This window comes from Thrips palmi, unplaced genomic scaffold (assembly GCF_012932325.1).
Source record: "Thrips palmi isolate BJ-2018 unplaced genomic scaffold, TpBJ-2018v1 HiC_scaffold_8, whole genome shotgun sequence".
NCBI classification, from domain to species: Eukaryota; Metazoa; Arthropoda; class Insecta; order Thysanoptera; family Thripidae; genus Thrips; species Thrips palmi.
The window spans coordinates 4,706,217-4,724,366 of NW_023144635.1; the positions used below are offsets into that span (position 1 = coordinate 4,706,217).

At 53.7% G+C, this 18,150-nt stretch overlaps 4 protein-coding genes across 4 annotated transcripts in view; 2 read left to right on the forward strand and 2 right to left on the reverse strand.

Annotated features, from left to right (window-relative positions):
• LOC117653590 overlaps positions 1-8,195 on the reverse strand; it is a 33,214-nt gene extending 25,019 nt beyond the window's left edge. The window contains exon 1 of the mRNA XM_034399379.1: positions 7,903-8,195. The gene's annotated coding sequence lies outside the window, so the exon portion shown is untranslated. The remainder of the gene's footprint in view (positions 1-7,902) is intronic.
• Positions 8,196-9,142: 947 nt separating this feature from the next.
• On the forward strand, positions 9,143-14,302 carry LOC117653959 (importin-4-like). Its single transcript, XM_034400031.1, has 14 exons — positions 9,143-9,471; positions 9,993-10,165; positions 10,253-10,427; positions 10,510-10,701; positions 10,771-11,028; positions 11,099-11,293; positions 11,370-11,588; positions 11,679-11,949; positions 12,022-12,138; positions 12,211-13,175; positions 13,260-13,468; positions 13,569-13,701; positions 13,779-13,956; positions 14,028-14,302. Exons 1-14 carry the CDS (start codon positions 9,355-9,357, stop codon positions 14,162-14,164), a joined length of 3,339 nt encoding a protein of 1,112 aa, XP_034255922.1. The 5' UTR covers positions 9,143-9,354; the 3' UTR covers positions 14,165-14,302.
• LOC117653963 lies at positions 14,291-16,147 on the reverse strand. The gene is made up of 9 exons (XM_034400039.1): positions 15,870-16,147; positions 15,720-15,779; positions 15,538-15,635; positions 15,418-15,458; positions 15,198-15,329; positions 14,977-15,121; positions 14,779-14,895; positions 14,549-14,699; positions 14,291-14,478 (listed from the first exon to the last, which is right to left on the reverse strand). Exons 1-9 carry the CDS (start codon positions 15,908-15,910, stop codon positions 14,400-14,402), a joined length of 864 nt encoding a protein of 287 aa, XP_034255930.1. The 5' UTR covers positions 15,911-16,147; the 3' UTR covers positions 14,291-14,399.
• Positions 16,148-16,377: 230 nt separating this feature from the next.
• Positions 16,378-18,040, forward strand: LOC117653964 (putative TAF11-like protein ENSP00000332601). The gene is made up of 4 exons (XM_034400040.1): positions 16,378-17,075; positions 17,208-17,295; positions 17,698-17,794; positions 17,877-18,040. Exons 1-4 carry the CDS (start codon positions 16,591-16,593, stop codon positions 18,002-18,004), a joined length of 798 nt encoding a protein of 265 aa, XP_034255931.1. The 5' UTR covers positions 16,378-16,590; the 3' UTR covers positions 18,005-18,040.
• The last annotated feature ends 110 nt before the right edge of the window (positions 18,041-18,150 follow it).

The following is an 18,150-nucleotide window of genomic DNA, read 5'->3' on the forward strand; positions in this document are numbered from 1 at the left end:
GGGACACCCCATGAGTGCGAGAGAGACAGAGCGACGAAGAGATCCTTGGCCGAGGAAATCGCGTCGGTCTGTTCGGCGACGCAACCCTCGAGGCGTGTGTGTTCTGTCGTTCCGCCGTTCCGTGCCCCCGGCTTGGCGCAGGTGGCCACGCCACGCCGCGCTGCGCGTGTTATCATAGTCAGGTGAGCTCCGCTCGCTCCGCTTCCCCGCCATATGTCACAGCGCGACGGCCCGGACGGCCCCACCCTCCGGGGGACTGACAGCAGGCGTGGCCGCGTGGCCCAGCAAGCTGATTCCGAGGGGACGGTCCCTTCCCGTCGCCCTGTCTCTCTCGCGCCCGTGGGACGCCCGGTGAGTGCGAGAGAGAGGGAGAGTCTGCGGGCTGGCCGTCCGTGTGTAAGGCGGGCATGCCTGCGGAGTCGGGGGCAGGCGGGGGCAGGGTTCGCCAGGGCGGGGCTCACAGCCAGGGGCGTACCGCGGGGCAGGAGGTCGGGGCGCTGCGGCCGAGGCTCCACCGCAGCGCCGCGCGGCCTACAGGACGAGAGGCAGCGAAGCACGGCGAAGATGTACATTGGGCTTTACTTGGGGCTCGGTGGCTCGGCCTAGTTTGCCTTGGCTGGGCCCTGGGCCGCCCTATGCCGAGCGGCTATCAGTCTCCGGCAGCTGTGCCTTCATGGTGGGCCAGGGCGGCCCCGGGCCCCAGCCTGCCTGCCCTTTGCGCGTCACTTGAGTGTCTGTCTGTCTGTCTGTCTGTTTGTCTATCTGTTTGTCTGTTTGTCAGCCTCGCCGCATTGTCACTTTGTCACGGGCCCTGAGTGACGCTTGGCGTCGTCGCCGTGCTATCGTCGCCCCGGCCGCCCTCTTCGAGGCCCTCTGCGAGGCCCCCGCCGTGCCAGGCGTGCCCCTCCTCCGCGCCGCATCACCGCGGCATCACCGCGGCATCCGGGCCATCGTAATGGAATCGTGAGGGGCTGGCTGGGCTGGCCGGGCATCGCCCGGGGCCGCCGCCGTGGAGCCTTTGACGGGGAGGTGCCGGAGATGGACCCGGGATGAAATTGAAAGTCAGGGCCAAGGACGTAGACGTGAAGCAGCACCGCCCCGCCAGCCTGCGGGGACGGGGACGGCAGGCCGGGGTCGATGCCACGTTACTGCAGCACCCCTGTCGCCCTTTCACGCCCTGCCGGCCCTGCCGGGCGTTCCGTCGCTCCGTCTCTCTCGCACCCGGACGGCACGCCCCGTGAGTGCGAGAGAGACGGAACCAGTGTGCAGCCCTTCCCTTCCGGGCCCCGGCCGCGCGCTGCGCAGGTGCGTCGCGATGGTCTCTGTGCTGCGACGCTGCGACACGTGTAACGCCCTGCCGCCCTTTCAAAAGGGCGTCCCGGAGGAAGTGCCTCTCCTTTTGGCGGCAGTCCAGCGAGAAAGGCGAGAGGGGAGAGGGGAGAGCGACAGGGGGAGGGGGAGGGAGACCGCGAGACGCGCAGAGCCAGCGGAGGCCGCAAATTGATCGTCCATTAAGGGTGGCGGTTTCGGGGTTTCAGCGCCTGCAGGCTGCAGGGCGGGGTGCGACTTCGGTCCGGTAAATGGGTAATGACGTGTCAGTGGCCGGGCCTCGGACCGGACCGGGCCGCACCGGGCCGCACCGGGCCGTGGGGCAAGCCGACCCGCCCCGCCCCTCCAGCCCCTTGCCAAATGGCCACCGATCGCCGATCACTTGCAGAGAATTTATTTCAATTTGTCACACATTTCCGCCGCGGCGAGAGGGCGTTGTGCATGTGCATGTGTGTGTGCATGTGCATGTGCATGTGTGTGTGTGTGCAGCGGGCCGCGGCTAATCGTAAATCACAAGGCTTTTGTGGGTTCGCCCGCGCGTACGTATTTTTTGAAAGCGTTCCGCGTTGCTCTAGAAAATAAAACCTCCTAAAGCAAACGCAGCGCGCCGCGGCGACGCGGCGTGCCTGCTGCACCAAACATTCATGGTTGTTGTTTGTTTTATTTTCATTTTTATTTTTATTTTTGCGGGCGGAAGCCGAAAAACAGGAAGGCGCTGACCCGCATTGTGGACACGATGCGGATGGGGCCATGCCGGGCCATGCTGCCATGGGGCGAACCGAGTCAGTAAGTCGCCCAGTCCGGGGGGAGGGGACAGCGACCCAGCCGGCACAGCCAGCCCCGGCCAAGTCGAACGTGGTTCGGTTGTAGAACAAAGCGGTGGGCTCCATCCGCCGCCCCGGCCCGGCCCTCCCCGCCCCGCCAGGGGGATCAGAGAGCACTTTTCGCCAAAATATACTGACCACTTTACAGTCCTAGAGATATCGCTCCATCATCGGGGTCGGCCCCAGACGCGGTACGGCCCCGCGGCCCCAGACGCCACAGGCAGCCGTTGCCTCCCGCGGTCCTCCGCCCCGACCTCCTCGCCTTCGTCTCTCTATCCTCATCGCCCCGCCGTCCCGCTCCTCCGCTTCCAGTGAAGCGCGTTTTTATCTCGGAGGCGCCCCCCCCCCTTCGGCCCTCGCCCCGCACGATCACGCCACTGATAGCCCAGGCGATCCGCATGCATCCCTTGTAAGCGGGCTCCACCTGCATGGCCCTCCAGCCCGCCAACCCCTGCTCTCGCCGCTCTCGCACGAATCGAAGCAGCCAAAGGCCCGATACACGCGTCTCGCAAGGTAAGCGAAAAACGCGCCGCTGCCGCCGCCTCTCCCCGGGCAGAAAGGAAATTTGCTACCCGGCTACCGTGTGCCGTCCCGGTCCCGTCCCGTCCCGGTCCCCCTGCTGCTTTGTCATCTCTTTCTCCAAGTTTCCCCGGAGCGCCTCCGGGCTTTGTGCTCCGGGGCAGCTCTCGGGGCCAGCCAGCCACGCGCAGCCACACCACGCCCCGCCCCTCCCGGAGCGCCAGCCTCACCGGATATTAGCTTGGCACTAACTTATTGAGCGAGGAGGGGCCGCGAGGAGTCACGCGACGTGTCACGTGACGTGTCACCTCGTCACGGGGCTCGTCGCACGGCGTCATGCTTGTTCATTACGGCGGCACGGACGCACGGTCCGGCACTTCCCCCGGGACGCCGCGCCGCCGCTCCTGGAACGACCGCCTGGGCTGCCGGAACAGCCGCGACGTGCCTGGAGTCCAGGCCGTCCTCCAGGCCGGAGTCCTGGTGGGTGGCGCGACGAGCGCCGTGCACCGCCATGCCTTTGGCTGCCTCGGCGCGCACGCGGGAAAGAGAAAGACGCATTGCACTCGTCCCACTGCGAATATTTGTCCACTGTGCGTCCTTGTTGCCCCCGCAGTGCTCGGCAACGCGATGCTGGTCATGTTTATGTCGCCGTTCCGCGCCGCCGCGCGGCCCCCGCTGGCCGAGGCCGGGCCGAGGCCCCCGTCGAGGGTCTCGCGGCGGCCAGAGCCCCCCTTTGACGTTAACATATCATGCTAAGGGCAGCCGGAATTGCGCGGCGGGGCGGGGCGGAGCGAGGTCAGAGGGAGAGAAAATGTGCGGAAAACTCGGAAGGCGCGGGGCGCGGCGCGGCAGGGCGGGACCCGGGGTGGCTTTGGCTTTCTCTCGCATGCAGAAGGACAAGCTCGCTGCAAAGGAACAAAAGAGCCCCGCGGGGTAGAGGCAAAACGCTGCATGCACAGTCGCAAATTTTCCCCACCCCCGCAGTTCCAGCTGTTTCAAGGGCGGCGACCGAATAAACTAAAAACGGCTGCCATTTTTTTTTCGGCAGGCAGCTAGTAAAACTCGTCCCCGGTTTGCGCGTGTTTGTGCATGCAGTGGCGCGGAAAATGCAAGCAGGCGAGGCAAGCCGCAGCAGCAGCCCAAGCGCAGCGCCGCTCTGGAGACGGGACGCTGCGACGCGGTGCGCCAGACCGGCGGCGAGCAGCGCGCTCCCTTTCAAGGAAGTTTGATCGTCACCAAGCCCCGTCTTTGCAGTGGTGCAGTCTTCCAGGCCCGCAGTCTTCATCGCGAGACCCGTCCCGTCCGGCCGGCAAGCGAGCGGCCGGCAAGCCTTTTCGGGATGCCTGCTGACTGGCGGCCGGCCGGTCAGGGCTCTGGCTCTGCGGGCTCTACACTCTTTGACGGCGGCGCGCGGTGCGGTCCACCACGCCGTCGTGGAGTCCTCCCTCAAGGACCACGGCCGCGTCCAAAGGGAGGACAACGTTTCCCGGGCGCGGCGCGGTGGAGCGCTGCCCTCCTCCACCCAATCCGTGTGCTTGTCCATTAGGCTGCCGCGGACCGTCCCGCGTCCGTCCACATGTCAATTTGGCCGCCGTGATTGGACATGTGATCATGAGGGGCGGGCGGCGGAGGCGGTGGCGTTGGCGGCAGGCAGACCTACGACGGTACACTGTAGCCGAAAACATTTCACAACTTTCTCTCCGTTTCATGAGGCGATGGCTAAAACATGTACTAGCACGTTATCACTCACACCCCCAACGAAAAACGAGAAGGAAATCATTTCCCCCACCATTCGGTCTTTTTAAAAACAGTGTGCCCGGTTCCCTGAGGACGGGCGGACGGAAGGGAGGCTCAAACGGGAGTGGATTGCGGGCTTTAATTGGTGTTTCGATACAGGCCGTGCATTAATAAAAGGGAAGTCGGATAACGCGCGTGGCGGGGAAGGGAGGGGAGAGGAGGGGGAGGGGACCCTAAAAAGAGTATCGATGCTCATCCCGGTGAAGGATTCGATTGCACCGAGTCTGTCCGCTGAAAAACGGGTGAAAACGAGGGAAGGGGGGGGGGACCGCTTGCGGATAACGTAGATCGGGAAGCGCGCACGCCGCGCACGCAGCGCAAGCGAGGGGCAGAATCGAGCCGAATCAGCCTCGCGCTGCGTGCATTCGCCACTTTGATGGCGACGGGCGCGACAACGAAAAAACAACAAAAACAACAGTGTGCCAAAGTGGAACGCGCCTTGCTGCGATAACGCGGCACGATGTGACAAAACGCTGCGAAGCGGGCAGGCCGTCCGAGCCGATGACAAATTTAGTCGGCAAACAACTGTTGCAAATTGCTAATGACCCTTCCCCCCTCCCCTCTCCCCTCTGCGACAGCAGGGCGCCCCTTTTGCTTTTGTTTCAGAGCCAGCCTCCTTGTGGCACGGCAGCGCCACGGCAGCGCGGAAGGACATCGGCAAGCCCCTCACGTCGCCGGACTCGTCCTGACAGGTGGGACCGGACAGGTCCTGCTTCGAAAACCTTTTTTCGGCAGTGCTGGCCAGGACCTCGGCCAGGACCTCGGCCAGGACCTCGGCCAGGACCTCGGCCAGGACCTCGGCCAGGACCTCGGCCAGGACAGCCGCGCGCGCATTTCTTTTTATCGCGAAAAGGGCCGATGCCTCAGCCGCCTCTGGCTGGACCCGTTTTCTTCCGAGACTTGCCTTCAGGATTCGGGGAGTGCACTGCCGAATTCGGACACCGGCTGTCAACGCACCGCGCTTCATCCCTCTCGCACCTGCACCGGACGTCCCGAGAGATAGTTAGAGTGACGAAAGTTTTGAATCAGTCTGTGCTCCTCCATCAAGACTTCGTCGGCCCCGAGTGCCTCGAATCCGTTTGAAGACCGCACTCAAGTGTCGGAAGACCAAATTGTTTTCGCGATTTTCAGCACAATTAATTTAGGAAAAGTTGCAAGCACTTATAGTTTGCGGTGCTGCTTTGAAATGTCGCCCCCTACTCCCCTCTCCCTAGGCTGGCCTGGACGGCCTAAAAGCTTCCGCGGCGTGCCGCGGCGTTCCGAGGGGTGTGCGCACACTGTGCGGGCCGGGACAAGTTTTCGAATAACGTTTCAATTTATTATGAAGGGTAATGACGGCCGGGGCGCACATACTCTGGTAATATGTGGCCGCCGCATATTTCACATTCCCAACAGGGCTATTCTAAGAGAGATTAGGGTGGGAGGAAGGGAACGGTTTGTTCCGATTCTCTGCCTCTCTCCCTTGTCCCCTCTCCTCCTTCACTCGCTCTCCCCGGCTCTTCTTTCCCTTGAAATAATGTGCACGGTTGGGAGGCTTCATGGCAAGGGAGAGGGGGGCGGGGCGTCGCCTGCCAATAATTTCTGATGGAGTAAGGCGCCCAGGTAAGCCCCCCGGGGGGCCACACCAGGCCCCGCACAGCCCCGCACAGCCCCGACGGGTTCCGCGTGTGCCCCCGGCACTATTTGCCCCCATCATGATCCCATCTCATCTCCGCCTCCACCCCGTCGTGCCCGTCGTCCCCCTGTCTGCCCTGTCGAATCCCAAACCATCATCAGCCCCGCCGCCACGACCGCCACGGCCGCCGCCGCGGCCCGACACCTCCCCGATCTACATATGGCGGGGCGCGGGGCCGCGTCCTCCCCACGCCGCCTGCTGTTCGTTTCGCTGGCCGCAGACTCATTCCGAGAGCCTTCTTCGTCGCTCTGTCTCTCTCGCACTCATGAGAACGCCCCGCGAGTGCGAGAGAGACAGAGCGACGAAGAAGACTCTCGGGATGCTGCTGGAGCTCCGCGCACGCCGCCAACACTGTTTGGATGCGTTCACCCGTCCCGCTCCGCCGCCCTCGCCGACACTCCTCGACAATCAGGTGGTCCGGGAGGCAAGAGGCCGTACGCTGCGTCTTGCGCGGGAGAGAGAGAGAGATAGAAGAGGAGGGGGGGGGCACCCGATAACACGGGGAATGCCTCGCCGAGACTTCGCCGAGGACGAAATTAGCTTGCCCGTGATTTATCGGAGCTGGAGGAGAGGAAAAGGGGGAAAGAGGGGGGGGGGAGGTGCCCCTCCTTTTAACCCCTTCTTGCTTCCCTCGATGTTTCGGATTCTTGCCAGCCATCGCCTTGCCCGGCCTTTCAAGGGAGAACTCTATTTTAAGAAGGCGGCCACTTTACATGGAAAGCCCGGCGCGCAGCAGCCAGCAGGCAGCCAGCAGGGCCTCGGGGGTCTCTCTCCCTCTCTCTCAGTCCCGGGGGCGAGGAAACAGGAAAATGCAGCGCGATAAACAGCGACTAACAGCGACTGCCAAAAAGAGAGAGAGAACGCTGACGCGCAACTTTGAACCGACGCAAGATTTCGCCGCCGGCCAGTCAAGACAGTCGAGACAGTCGGGAGGCTCTCCCCGCCCCTGGAACGAATCGCTGCCGTGGACGACACGCCGCCCAGCCGTGCCGCGCCGTGCCCCGCCACACCGGGTTTACAAGACACACAAAAAGAGGCAGGGCCGAGTGCACGTGTGCCGTGCCTGGCAGGGCAGGGCGCGCCCAGGTGTGCCCGGCACGCCACGCCACGCCACGCCACGCCACACAGAGACCAAGGTGTTGCAAGGTCAGTCCAGCAGGGTACGCCAGGATGCCAGGGTGCCCCCCGGGGCGGCCCGGCCCGGCCGCCCGACGGTCCTGTCGGTCCTCAGGGACTCGGCCCGGAGCCTGGCTCCTCTAGGACGGCCAGGACGGCCCGCCGCCTACAGGACCCTCCTCCAGGACCCTCCAGGTCTCCCCCCCTCCCCGGCCCGTCCGAGACGGTATGAACACACCGGAGCGGCGTCACAGAGCGACCCGTCGTCCTGGTCCTGGCTGGTCCTCGCCAGAGGCGCTCTCGGCTCCGTCGCAGCGCCCACAACACGGCAAACCCTTCCCTCCGTCACGAGTCCGCCGTGACAGAGGGCGGTCGGAGGAAGACCGGTCATCTGGAGATTGCTTCCGTCGTCACACCGCATGCATGCACACTGCAAGGGGCACTGGCCGGGCGTCGCTGCACTGGCTGCATCGCTGCACCGCTTTGTTTGGTTGGGCGCAGCGCGGCGCGGCGTCGGCTGCTCTTCGCGGTCTTCTCGAGTGCCGCGCCGCCGCGCTGCGCCGCGAGGGAAGCACTACCGCGTCCGTCGCCACACCGCGGCCGCGCACGCCGCGCATCCTCGGCGAGGACAAGGAGACTCACCTGACGGACGTGTAGGCAATGCGTCCAACGGCGAGGTCCTCGCGTCCTGCGCTGCGCTGCCCCTGCGCCCGGTGCGGACACGGCTCGACACGACGGGCCGGTCACCAAGTCCTCACTGGACTCTCAGGACGTCGTCCAACGTCGTCGTCGCGGTGCTGCTCGTCTCGTCTCGACGCGTCGCGCTGCTGAGTGTGTGCAGCCCCGCTGTACTCTGCTGCGAGCCGCTTGGCTCGGCTCCTGCTTTGCTCCTGTGGCTGCCTGCCTGCCTGCCTGCTACGCTGCTACGCCTGCGCCACGCTCTCCTCGCCTCTCCGCCCGTCCGTCCGCCGCCCCCACCCCAACCCCCACCCACACTCCCCTACACTCCCCCACCCCCAGCCCGCGCCATCTCTCTCTCTCTATTGATCAAACGATCGCGCGGCGAGAGAAGGAGCAGCCCCGGACCGCGAGCCGTGCGAGCGAGAGAGAGGGATGGCGGGAAGGGAGAAGGGCGGAGAGAGAGGACGAAGCGGAGCGCGAAGCGAGGCGAAGCGGCGCGAAGCAGGGAAGCTGTGCACAAAGCCTGCTGGAGCTGGAGCCTGGAGTACGCCTGGAGTACGCTGGAACGTGGAGTATGGGTCCCGCTCGGACGGGAAACGACGTTACAGTTCAAACCATGAGTCTCCCACTCCCTATCGGAATCTGAAACAATAATTAGGTCCACGGTCCAGTCTGAAATCTGAAGAAACGGTCAATTATTACAAAATTAAAGATACTTGTTCTGAGAAGTGGATATGGCGATGAGAGAGGGAAGTCACAGGTCTCGTCGGCCCTCGCCTCGGCAGTGTCGCTTTCTTAAAACAAATGCGTGTCTTGCATGTCAACAGCAACCCTTTATACCACTGTTCAGTCATTTTCACATTCAGTGAATATTTTGCCTTGTTTATCACCAAATTTCGCGAGTTTCGCAGCATGCCCTGTGCCTAAACGCGTTTGAAAACGACCGCGCAAGTGTCTGCACGGATGTCCGGTCTCCCTTGCAGGTCTGCCAACTCACCAACCACTCCACCAGCACGCGAGCAACAATTGCACTGCACCATGCGTCGCCTCCCTCTCGCGTTCTCGGCTGCACAGCAGTGCGCAGCCGCATTGTTGCGGCGTCCAAGACATCGTGGTGAATCAGGGAGGCTAGTGGGGCGCGACAAGTGAAAAGAAATCGCCAGACGAGACGGGCAACCTGTGAGACTGACAGACAGACCGGCAAGCGACCAGCGCGCAGCGCGCGCTCGACGTGTGGCCGGGCCGCGGAGTCATTTGGCAGCCGGCCGCAGCTCTCGTTGAAGCTGACCGGGTCGTGGGAAGCGGACGTGGACTCCTTGCGTGACAACAGACAGCGTCGCTACGGCAAGACTTGACTCCAGTTCCAAGTTCAGCCATCGAGTAGAGTCCGTCCCGTCGCTGGTGTTTGCAGCCATGACCAACTCTCCGTGGGCTCAACCAGTCTTCATGCAAGGCGCTGGCAGCACTGACATCAAGATGGAAGCCATCCTGGCCAAACTTCTCGTCGCGGACAACGAAGTTATTCAGAAAGTACGTATTTTGGAAGTGATGGCACGCCCGCGCGCCGCATCCACGACGTGGGGGCCACGGCCGTGCGCGGCGTGCGTGCGGGCGCGGCCTTGCCTTGGGTTTGCTGCTGGACAGCGAGCCGGTGCCACACGCTCTGAGCCTGGCCCTGGCACGCGGCATGGCGCAGCATGGCCTGGCGGCTGTCAGGGCAGGCCGCCCCTCGCCCCTCGGGGGCCCTCTGAGGGTCGGGCGCCACGCCCTTGCGCCGCGTGGAGGGCGCCCCGGCCGCCGGCCGCCCCCGCCACGGGCCTGGCGAGCCCAGTGCAGAGCCGACACTACGTGACGCGGGTTATGTCGTCCAGCAACAGGTGCTGGGAGGGCAGGGCAATGAATGAATGAATGAGTCTGCCAATGACGGATGACATGACTCGCTGTGTGAATGACCTCATCAGGCATGTGAGCCGGAGCTGTTCCAGATGTAACAAGTCTGACTGACTGATCTACATTCCTCTTGTTCATGAGAGCTATTTTTATGTTGGCAGGGTACCGCAGAACTGCGAGAAGCATTCCAGAAACCAGGTGTCATCCTAGAGTTGTGCAACGTAGTTGTATCATCCACGGACCCCCAGATCAGGCAATATGCTGCAGTCTTGCTACGTAAGAGGCTCTCGAAGTCGAAACACTGGGCCAAGCTCTCGCCGGAGGAGAAAAATGCGTAAGTATTTTTAATTGGCTTCCAGCAGTTTTACATGCCAGTTGCTGTGCGCTGTGGACGATTTACATCATTTTTGTTTGTTTCCAGTGTCAAACAGGGTATTCTCCCAGCGCTTGTCAACGAATCTGAAAAATCTGTCAGGAACAGCATTGCCCAATTCATTGGCTCGATCATGAAGCATGAGCTTCATAACAACTCATGGCCTGAGTTGCTGCTGTTTGTTCAGCAGTTAAATACAAGTCAAAATTTGCAGGAAAGAGAGGTATGTCGTGGTTGTTGATTTTCTGGATTACATTTGTTCAAACATTCAAGTAGTATTTAAAATTTATTTCTCTTCTATTTAGCTGGGGATGAGTACCTTAGATGTTTTTACTGAAGTAGCGCCGAAACAGTTTTTGGCCCAATCAGCCGCTCTGTGTCAATTGATTGGTGCCACATTGAAGAGTGCAGGAGAACAAGACCTGGCCTCTCCGATCGTCTATCATGCCTTTAGGACTCTTACCAATATGACAGTTGTTGCTGACCAAGATCAACCTGTAGGTATTTCCCTGTTACTGTTGTGTTTTGGTTTTAAATCATTTTCTATATTTTCTGTTTTATTTCAGCTAATCAATATGTTCAATGAGGCAATTCCCCTCTCTTTGCAAGTTGTAGCTGCTCTTGCTCAAGTTGATGAATCTAAAGCTGTGAAGGTGATGGAGTTTATTGATGGGCTACTTGACTGTGTCATCCAAGTAGTTTTACCTCATGTGAAAACCATAGTTACAACATGCCTTCAGATTGCTAAAGTAACAACCATCGGCGATGAAATTCGTATTAAAGCTTTGAGCTTCATTGGCGAGATTGTTTCAAGAAAGAAAAAGGTAATTTCCTTTGCATTTTCAAATCATCCTTCAAGGACATTTTTTCATAGTGTTTTGAAATTTGTTACAGGTCATCATTAAAAATAATTTAATGAAGCCTATCATTGACGTTCTCTTTGAGTTGATGAGCACTCCACCAGAAGATGACGAGCAGGAAGAGTACTTTGTTGATGATGATGACGAAGAGACACCCACAACAGTTGCCAATCAAACCTTGGACATGTTAGCACTTCACTTACCTCCTGAGAAATTCCTTCCTCACATTGTAAGCTGCTTTCTATATATTTTTATTAGTGAGTGTATTAATAGCCTGTTGATAATTGTGCAACCTCTTTTTCCAGCTGGAACATGTGGAGCCTGCTCTCACTGGAACCAGCTTGTATGCGAAAAAAGCGGCTTATCTTGCCATGGCTGTTCTTGTTGAGGGTTGCAGTGAATACATCCGCAACAAATACATTGAGCAGTTCTTGAAGTGTGTTTGCACAGGGATTACTGATAATGCAGGAGTTGTTAGAAATGCTGCCCTCTTTGCTCTGGGTCAGTTCTCTGAACATCTTCAGGTATATATATTTGACTTACAAAGTGGGTTTTGCTCTTAAAAATGTCACTGTTAGTCCTTGCATCCTTACATTGGGAAATATTTCTTTCAGCCGGAAATTGCTGAGTATCATGAGCAGCTCCTTCCAGTGCTGTTCCAGTATTTGCAGCAGTTGTGCACCAGGATTAATCAGCAAGGTGAAGGTTCCAAGGAGCCTGCTGGCATAGATCGTATGTTCTACGCTCTTGAGATGTTCTGTGAGAATTTGGGCGACAGACTGGTGCCTTACTTGCCAGTTCTTATGGAAAGCTTGTTCGTCTCTCTGACACCTACCAACTCAGTGCATCTACGAGAGCTTGCCATTAGTGCTATTGGCGCTGCAGGTATGTGTTGTCTTCATTTCTACAGTTTGACCAGTTTATTTAGTTCTGCTTAACAAAATTTCTCATATACAGCCAATGCTGCGAAGGAAGAAATGGTTCCGTATTTCCCAAGAATTATGGAAAATTTGAAAATGTACCTAGTGGAAGAGCAGCCAACAGAAACCTTGTGCTTACAAATTCAAGCTGTTGGTAAGTTTCAGATGTTCTCTAGTTAAATGTTATCCCATGTGGACCATGTTCTCTTTACTTTCATGGTTACAGATACCTTGGGGGTGCTGGCTAGAACTGTTGGTGAAGACACATTTAAGGCACTTTCTCAGGAAAGCTTACAGTTGGCACTTGCTCTGCTGAAGAAGGTTGATGATCCTGATTTGCGCAAGAGTGTCTATGGGCTTCTGGCCTCCATTAGTTCGGTCATCAAATCAGAAGTGGGCGTTGTTCTGCCAGAGGTAGTACAAACTATGTTGAATTCCATCAAAAGTCAGGAGGGCATTCTCACCGAATACAAGGACGATGAAGAGAATGCAGCATTCCCTGTGTACGATGACCTCAGTGATGAAGATGCGGAAGAAGATATCGAGAACTCTGAATCAAGTGATGACGATTTAGATGTCAGCTGTTTCAATGTTGAGAATGCTTTTATGGAAGAAAAAGAGGAGGCCTGTTTAGCACTTGGTGAATTGGCAAGACAAGCTGGAATCGCATTCATGCCTTACATGGATCAGTGTTTCGATGAAGTTCTTAAAATGATTCAATTCCCTCATAGTGATATTCGGCGTGCAGCTATTGATGCATTGGCCAATTTTTGTATTAGTTTAACATCAATACAAAATGAGCAAGGCAACCAGGCTCTTCTAAAAGCACTGTCCATTCTTGTGCCCAAGTGCTCAGAATTGATTCATGCTGACCAAGATCGTGATGTTGTCATGTCTGCTCTCGATGCCTACTCTGAAATGCTTTCCGAGTTGAAAGGCACTGTCCTAATCGGTGATGGACATAGAGAGGCGATAATAAATTGCATCCGTGATGTTTTAACATACAAAACAGAGTGTCAAGATGAGGATGAAGCTGGAAATGTCCCTGATGAGGATGATGAAGATGCAGAGCAAGATGAGTTGTTGCTCCAATATGCTGGTAATATTGTTCCCCAACTGGGCAAAGCTATGACTCATGAAGAATTCGCTCAGTACTTCAAAACTGTTCTGCCTCTGTTTTTGGCCAAGATGGTTTGTACTGTTATTCGTTTTTTGGTTTGATCTTTATTTTTACAAGCTGAACACTCCAGAGCTGACTTCTTTTTATCTTTGCAGAAAAAAAACAGCACTGTAGCACAGCGCTCATTTGGAGTGGGTACGATTGCTGAATGCATGGAACCACTTGGCCCATGTGCTGGTCATTTTATTCCCGAGTTGCTTCCACTAGTTTTGCAAATGTCCCAAGATAACCATGAGGAAGTGCGTAACAATGCCATTTACGGACTGGGTGAACTTGTCCTGCACGCTAAAGAAGTCACATATCCGTATCCTTCTCTTCTGCATTCCACTGTTACTAATTTTTTCTCCCGTCCAAACCTCTTATTACTGTACTCCCCAGTTTTGTATTTTACTTAACTAGCTCAGATACTTCCCACAAATCCTCCAAGTTTTGTCTGGTGCAGTTGCAAATGAGAAGCATCCTGGAACCTTAGACAACATCTGTGGAGCTCTCTGCCGGATGATCATTACAAATGTCGAAGCTATTCCCATCAATGATGTTAGTAGGAACACCTTTGCAGAAAACGAAGTAACTTTTATACTTTGTACTGTAATTTCACTATTGTCCTTGTTTAGGTCTTCCCGGTATTTATTCAGCATTTGCCTCTTCGCCAAGACTTTGAAGAGAACAAGATGGTATTCAAGTGTTTGAGTCTTCTCTATGAAATGGGACATCAAGCATTACTGTCCCAAATTATCCCTGTTCTGAAAGTTACAATGGTGGTTTTGTACAAAGCACAGCATCCTGATAAAGGTATAGAAATGATCTTGAACTCTTTGGTATTCTAAGTAGAGTTTTTACTTATGTTTATTTTCATTCTGCAGAAACTCAGGAAAGAGTGATTGTCCTGTTGAGCAACATCAAGAGAGACTTCCCTGCAGAGTTTAATCAAGCTCAAAGTGAACTTACACCAAAGCAACTGGAAACCTTAAGCAAACGCCTTGCGGCTGCTTCATCTTAAGCTTTAAATCATGTTCTTTTGGACATTTTATCTGTCCATGTTATTTATTATGTGTTAATTTTGTTAGGAAACTGCTACCAGCAGTTGTTTTATTACGCTTTTCTAAATTGTTATAATAAAACATCATTTAAAAAATTCCACTGTTTATTTTCCTTGTCATTAATACAGATGTATGATTTATAACTGTAGACCTTATTTTATCATGTCAAAGGATCTCTAACGAAATATGATATTTTCACAGTTTAAAACTTCTGGTTTTTGTAATTGCTTCATTAAATACCCTTGTTCCAGTTTGTAGTGCTACAGCATCAGTGCTGCAAAAGAAATCATTTATCAGCTACTGCAAAGAAGGTGGCAAAAAATTCAACAGACAACAAGTTTTACCTTATTTTGCTCATGCTCACAGCTTCTCTCTTATGAGCAATATTGTCTAACTCTGCAGAAGTCCTGGATATTTGAGGTTGATCGGCCCCATAAGTAGTTGAAATCATTTCCAAGGAGTGAAGCAACTGGTTTGTTGCATTTCTGAAGTGGCCTAAAAATTTGGGTATTATATCAAGAGGTCTTTCCAGTTTTCCAGTGTCCAAGATGTTGGTGATGGGGAGGGTACTCACCAAGTTCAGTTGGAGTCTCTGGGAAGGAAACATTCTTGCATGGCATCTGGTTTTTAATCCTGTCAATTTCCACCATGAGTTCCTGAAAACTTTTCCCTTTCATGAATGCAGGTTCATCTGTAAAATAGCGATTTGGTTCAGTGATTCAGTCAAGAGTCAAAAATTAACAAGAATTTGTCTCAAAAATTGCAAGCTTACTTGAAAAGGAATTGTTGGCTGCAATTTGATGAGCAAGAAGATTGCTCTGCTCCTCGACCAAAGATAGTACATTAAGTTTAGACCTTGTCTTCTCCAAGGCATCTAAATTATCGTTGACACGTTTCTGAAGATTTGAAATTTGTTTCTGTAATGTAAGTTTTACAGTATTTAGACAAATAAAATAACAGCAGCAGCGCTTGGAAAAATTAATAAAAACTCACATCAATATCACTACTGATCTTGTGCTTTGATTTGTCTACTAATGCTTTCATAGCATTAGAAGTAATATAGGAATTGAATGCACTATCAATCTCATCCAATTTTGCCTCTTCCAACTGTTGTTCTGCATTGATCTGACAACAACAAAATTAGAAAGTTAAATGAGTTTGTCTGATAACTTTTTGTCTCCAGCAGACCATATTAGAATACATCCTACCCTACCTCATTTAAGTTAGCATAACTGCGGTATTTTATATCTTTATCTGGCAAACAAAAAAAAACCATTGCATTAATTCAATGATCGCAGCAACCATTAAGTACCCATAAAAATGTTAAACTTACTTCTGCATTTTCCTGATGAATTGGTCGGTGTGCTAGAGCTCACCCTAGTCGCAGATGGAGGGTTTTTTATTGTAGTTGATGTTCTCCAAGATGATTCACTAAAAGCAGAACACAATCAGACAAGCAGTTAGTTTGAGCGAAAGTAAGTCCATGACACATAGTATGAAAAAATTGTAATTAACCTGGAAATATCTCCTTTGGTTTTAAGGGACGAAATACTTTTAGCTTTTGAGAGAGGAGCCCTGTGAACAAGATAAGTGCAAATTAATACTGTAACCTCCGTCCTGGAAGAACAGGACATTGTTCTAATGCAGCACATCATGAGTGCCTACATGTTCGCTTTTTTCATATTAAGACTGCGTTTAGCATCCATGGTAACTTCTGTTAAAAACTGTGCACTTTGTGGAACTTGAATACTATTTGATGGGGCCGGCTACGGGAAAACCGTTCATAAAATCACATCTTTTGTCAGAGCCCGTATCCAAACATCAACAATTTTCTTCTGCTAGTTGCCCAGGAGGGAGATCAGAGAGCTCACCTCACTCACTCACGTGAGTGAGTGAGTCACTTCGAGATCATTCGATTATATGAAATAAAACGTGTCTGCGGAATATTTAGGTCATTTAATTGGCTATTTAGTGAAGTAGTAGGTAATTTTTACCTTTTTACCCAACTTTATCCGTGGATTTGGCTTCCTGAAGCCGTATTTGTCTCTCTAAATAGCTACCTCGAAGTGAGTCACTCACTCACGCGAGTGAGTGAAGTGAGCTCCCCGATCTCCCTCCAGGTTCCCGCTGTAACTACTGCCAACTGCACAAAGCTAAACTATGCATTTATGCCTGTTTCCGAGAAATTTCTCCGAAAAAAAAATTCGTATCAGATTATAATTTTTATTTGTAGATGCACATTTTACAGCCTTTATAGACTGTTTCGTCGATGATAGGAACCATCATACTTCCAGCCAGACTTGTACCAGGAGAATTAACAGTTTGACAGCCAGTCTGCCCCCTTGTGTTTACAAACACGTACTCACCGACTCCTTGCAAAGTTGAAATGGAGAGTATTTTGGAACACGATGGTTCCGACTCTTCAGACAGCGACGATTCCCACCATGGAATGGATTTCGACGCAGGGGAAAGTGGGAGTGACTTGATTAATTCTGGAAGAGAAAACCAAAGACAAGATTCTGATGGAGAGGTTATAGTTGGCATAGACACTAACACATTAGTTTTTGGAGACAATAATGATAATGATAATAGTCAATTTGATAGAAGTGATAATTTAGAAGATGATCTGAGTCAGAGAATGGGCTCCAAGGAAGTCCCACCTGCAGAGCTCGACAACCTAGAAGTGCAGCCGATGGAGATCGAGCAAATGGGCGGCGAACAATTTAGTTTTCTAGAAACTGACATGATGGGTCTATTACCAGATTTATCTCTAGCTCGGGCACCACCAGTACAAGAAAAAGACAAAGAAAAGGAGAAAAAAAGGGAAAAAACTAAAAGGGAGCTCGAAGAGGAAGAACGAGAAAAGATGCAGTAAGTTAGGAAAATTAGGGCTTAAAGACTACAATTGTCTTTAATATCTTCTCTGATCTTACTCTACAGTTTAACTATCTATCACTTATCCACACATCAATTCTAGCACTATACTTTGCAAATTTTTTACAGGGTTCTGGTGTCAAATTTCACCTCAGAGCAACTCGATCGATACGAAATGTACAGGCGGTCAGCGTTTCCCAAAGCTGCCATCAAAAGGGTACTCATTCATTTTATTCTTATTTCTCCTCAGAATTCTAGAGGCGCAATGAGGTTTTTAAATTCTTCTTGCAATTAAGTGTTGTTTTAATGTTTCACAGTTTTACGGTAGAAGTACATAAATCGTTTTTTGCTTTATGAAACATGCAGTTACTTTCAAACAAACTTATCTGAAGTTTTTGTTTTGATTGGTCAAACAGAGTCACTGAAAGCACTCGCACGCCTTCCAGCACGTTGGTTTGCCTGTTGTTTGTTGCCTGTTGCCTACTTTCCGGCGCTGCCGAGTTCAGCCTCCTCAGTTCACAGCCTCCCTAGCGCTTGGCGCAGCTTGGCGTCGGAGGTCAGGCAGTCAGGTCCATTGCAAAGTCGTTGACCGCGCTCCCTTCCGCTCCGCTTGTTGCAGCTGATGCAGACCATCACGGGCAGCTCCGTGTCGCAGAACGTGGTCATCGCCATGTCGGGCATCTCCAAGGTGTTCGTCGGCGAGGTGGTGGAGGAAGGTGAGTGGGCTTCGCCGTGGCGGGCAGCGAGTGCGAGAGAGACGGGGATTGAGACGGCTTTGCCTTTTCCTGTGTGCTGCAGCTCTGGACGTGATGGAGACCTGGGGCGAGTCCGGCGCGCTGCAGCCGAAGCACCTCCGAGAGGCCGTGCGCCGGCTGCGCCTCCAGAACACCATGCCGGGCGGCAAGACCAAGAGGAAAGTGTTCTGAAAGCGGACCAAATAAATCTTATATACTTTAGTGCAACAGCGCGTTTATCGTCCATTTCCCCTGCCATGAAAAAGCACAACTCAGCTGCAGTGTAGGTTTGGAAATGGCTCGCCTAAAAGGCAGTCGTCTGGGGCTTTGGCTTTTCT

Excerpts from the sequence above, each read along its gene's own strand:
- LOC117653959 (XM_034400031.1), top strand. The coding sequence starts at position 9,355 with ATGACCAACTCTCCGTGGGCTCAACCAGTCTTCATGCAAGGCGCTGGC. Across the intron at positions 12,139-12,210 it reads CTTACAAATTCAAGCTGTTG|ATACCTTGGGGGTGCTGGCT; the intron begins GTAAGTTTCAGA and ends TCATGGTTACAG. Across the intron at positions 13,957-14,027 it reads AGCACAGCATCCTGATAAAG|AAACTCAGGAAAGAGTGATT; the intron begins GTATAGAAATGA and ends TTCATTCTGCAG.
- LOC117653963 (XM_034400039.1), bottom strand. The coding sequence starts at position 15,910 with ATGGATGCTAAACGCAGTCTTAATATGAAAAAAGCGAACAT. Across the intron at positions 14,700-14,778 it reads AGAGACTCCAACTGAACTTG|GCCACTTCAGAAATGCAACA; the intron begins GTGAGTACCCTC and ends CCAAATTTTTAG. Across the intron at positions 14,479-14,548 it reads GTGAGCATGAGCAAAATAAG|CACTGATGCTGTAGCACTAC; the intron begins GTAAAACTTGTT and ends TTTCTTTTGCAG.
- LOC117653964 (XM_034400040.1), top strand. The coding sequence starts at position 16,591 with ATGGAGAGTATTTTGGAACACGATGGTTCCGACTCTTCAGACAGCGAC. Across the intron at positions 17,296-17,697 it reads CCAAAGCTGCCATCAAAAGG|CTGATGCAGACCATCACGGG; the intron begins GTACTCATTCAT and ends CGCTTGTTGCAG. Across the intron at positions 17,795-17,876 it reads CGGCGAGGTGGTGGAGGAAG|CTCTGGACGTGATGGAGACC; the intron begins GTGAGTGGGCTT and ends TGTGTGCTGCAG.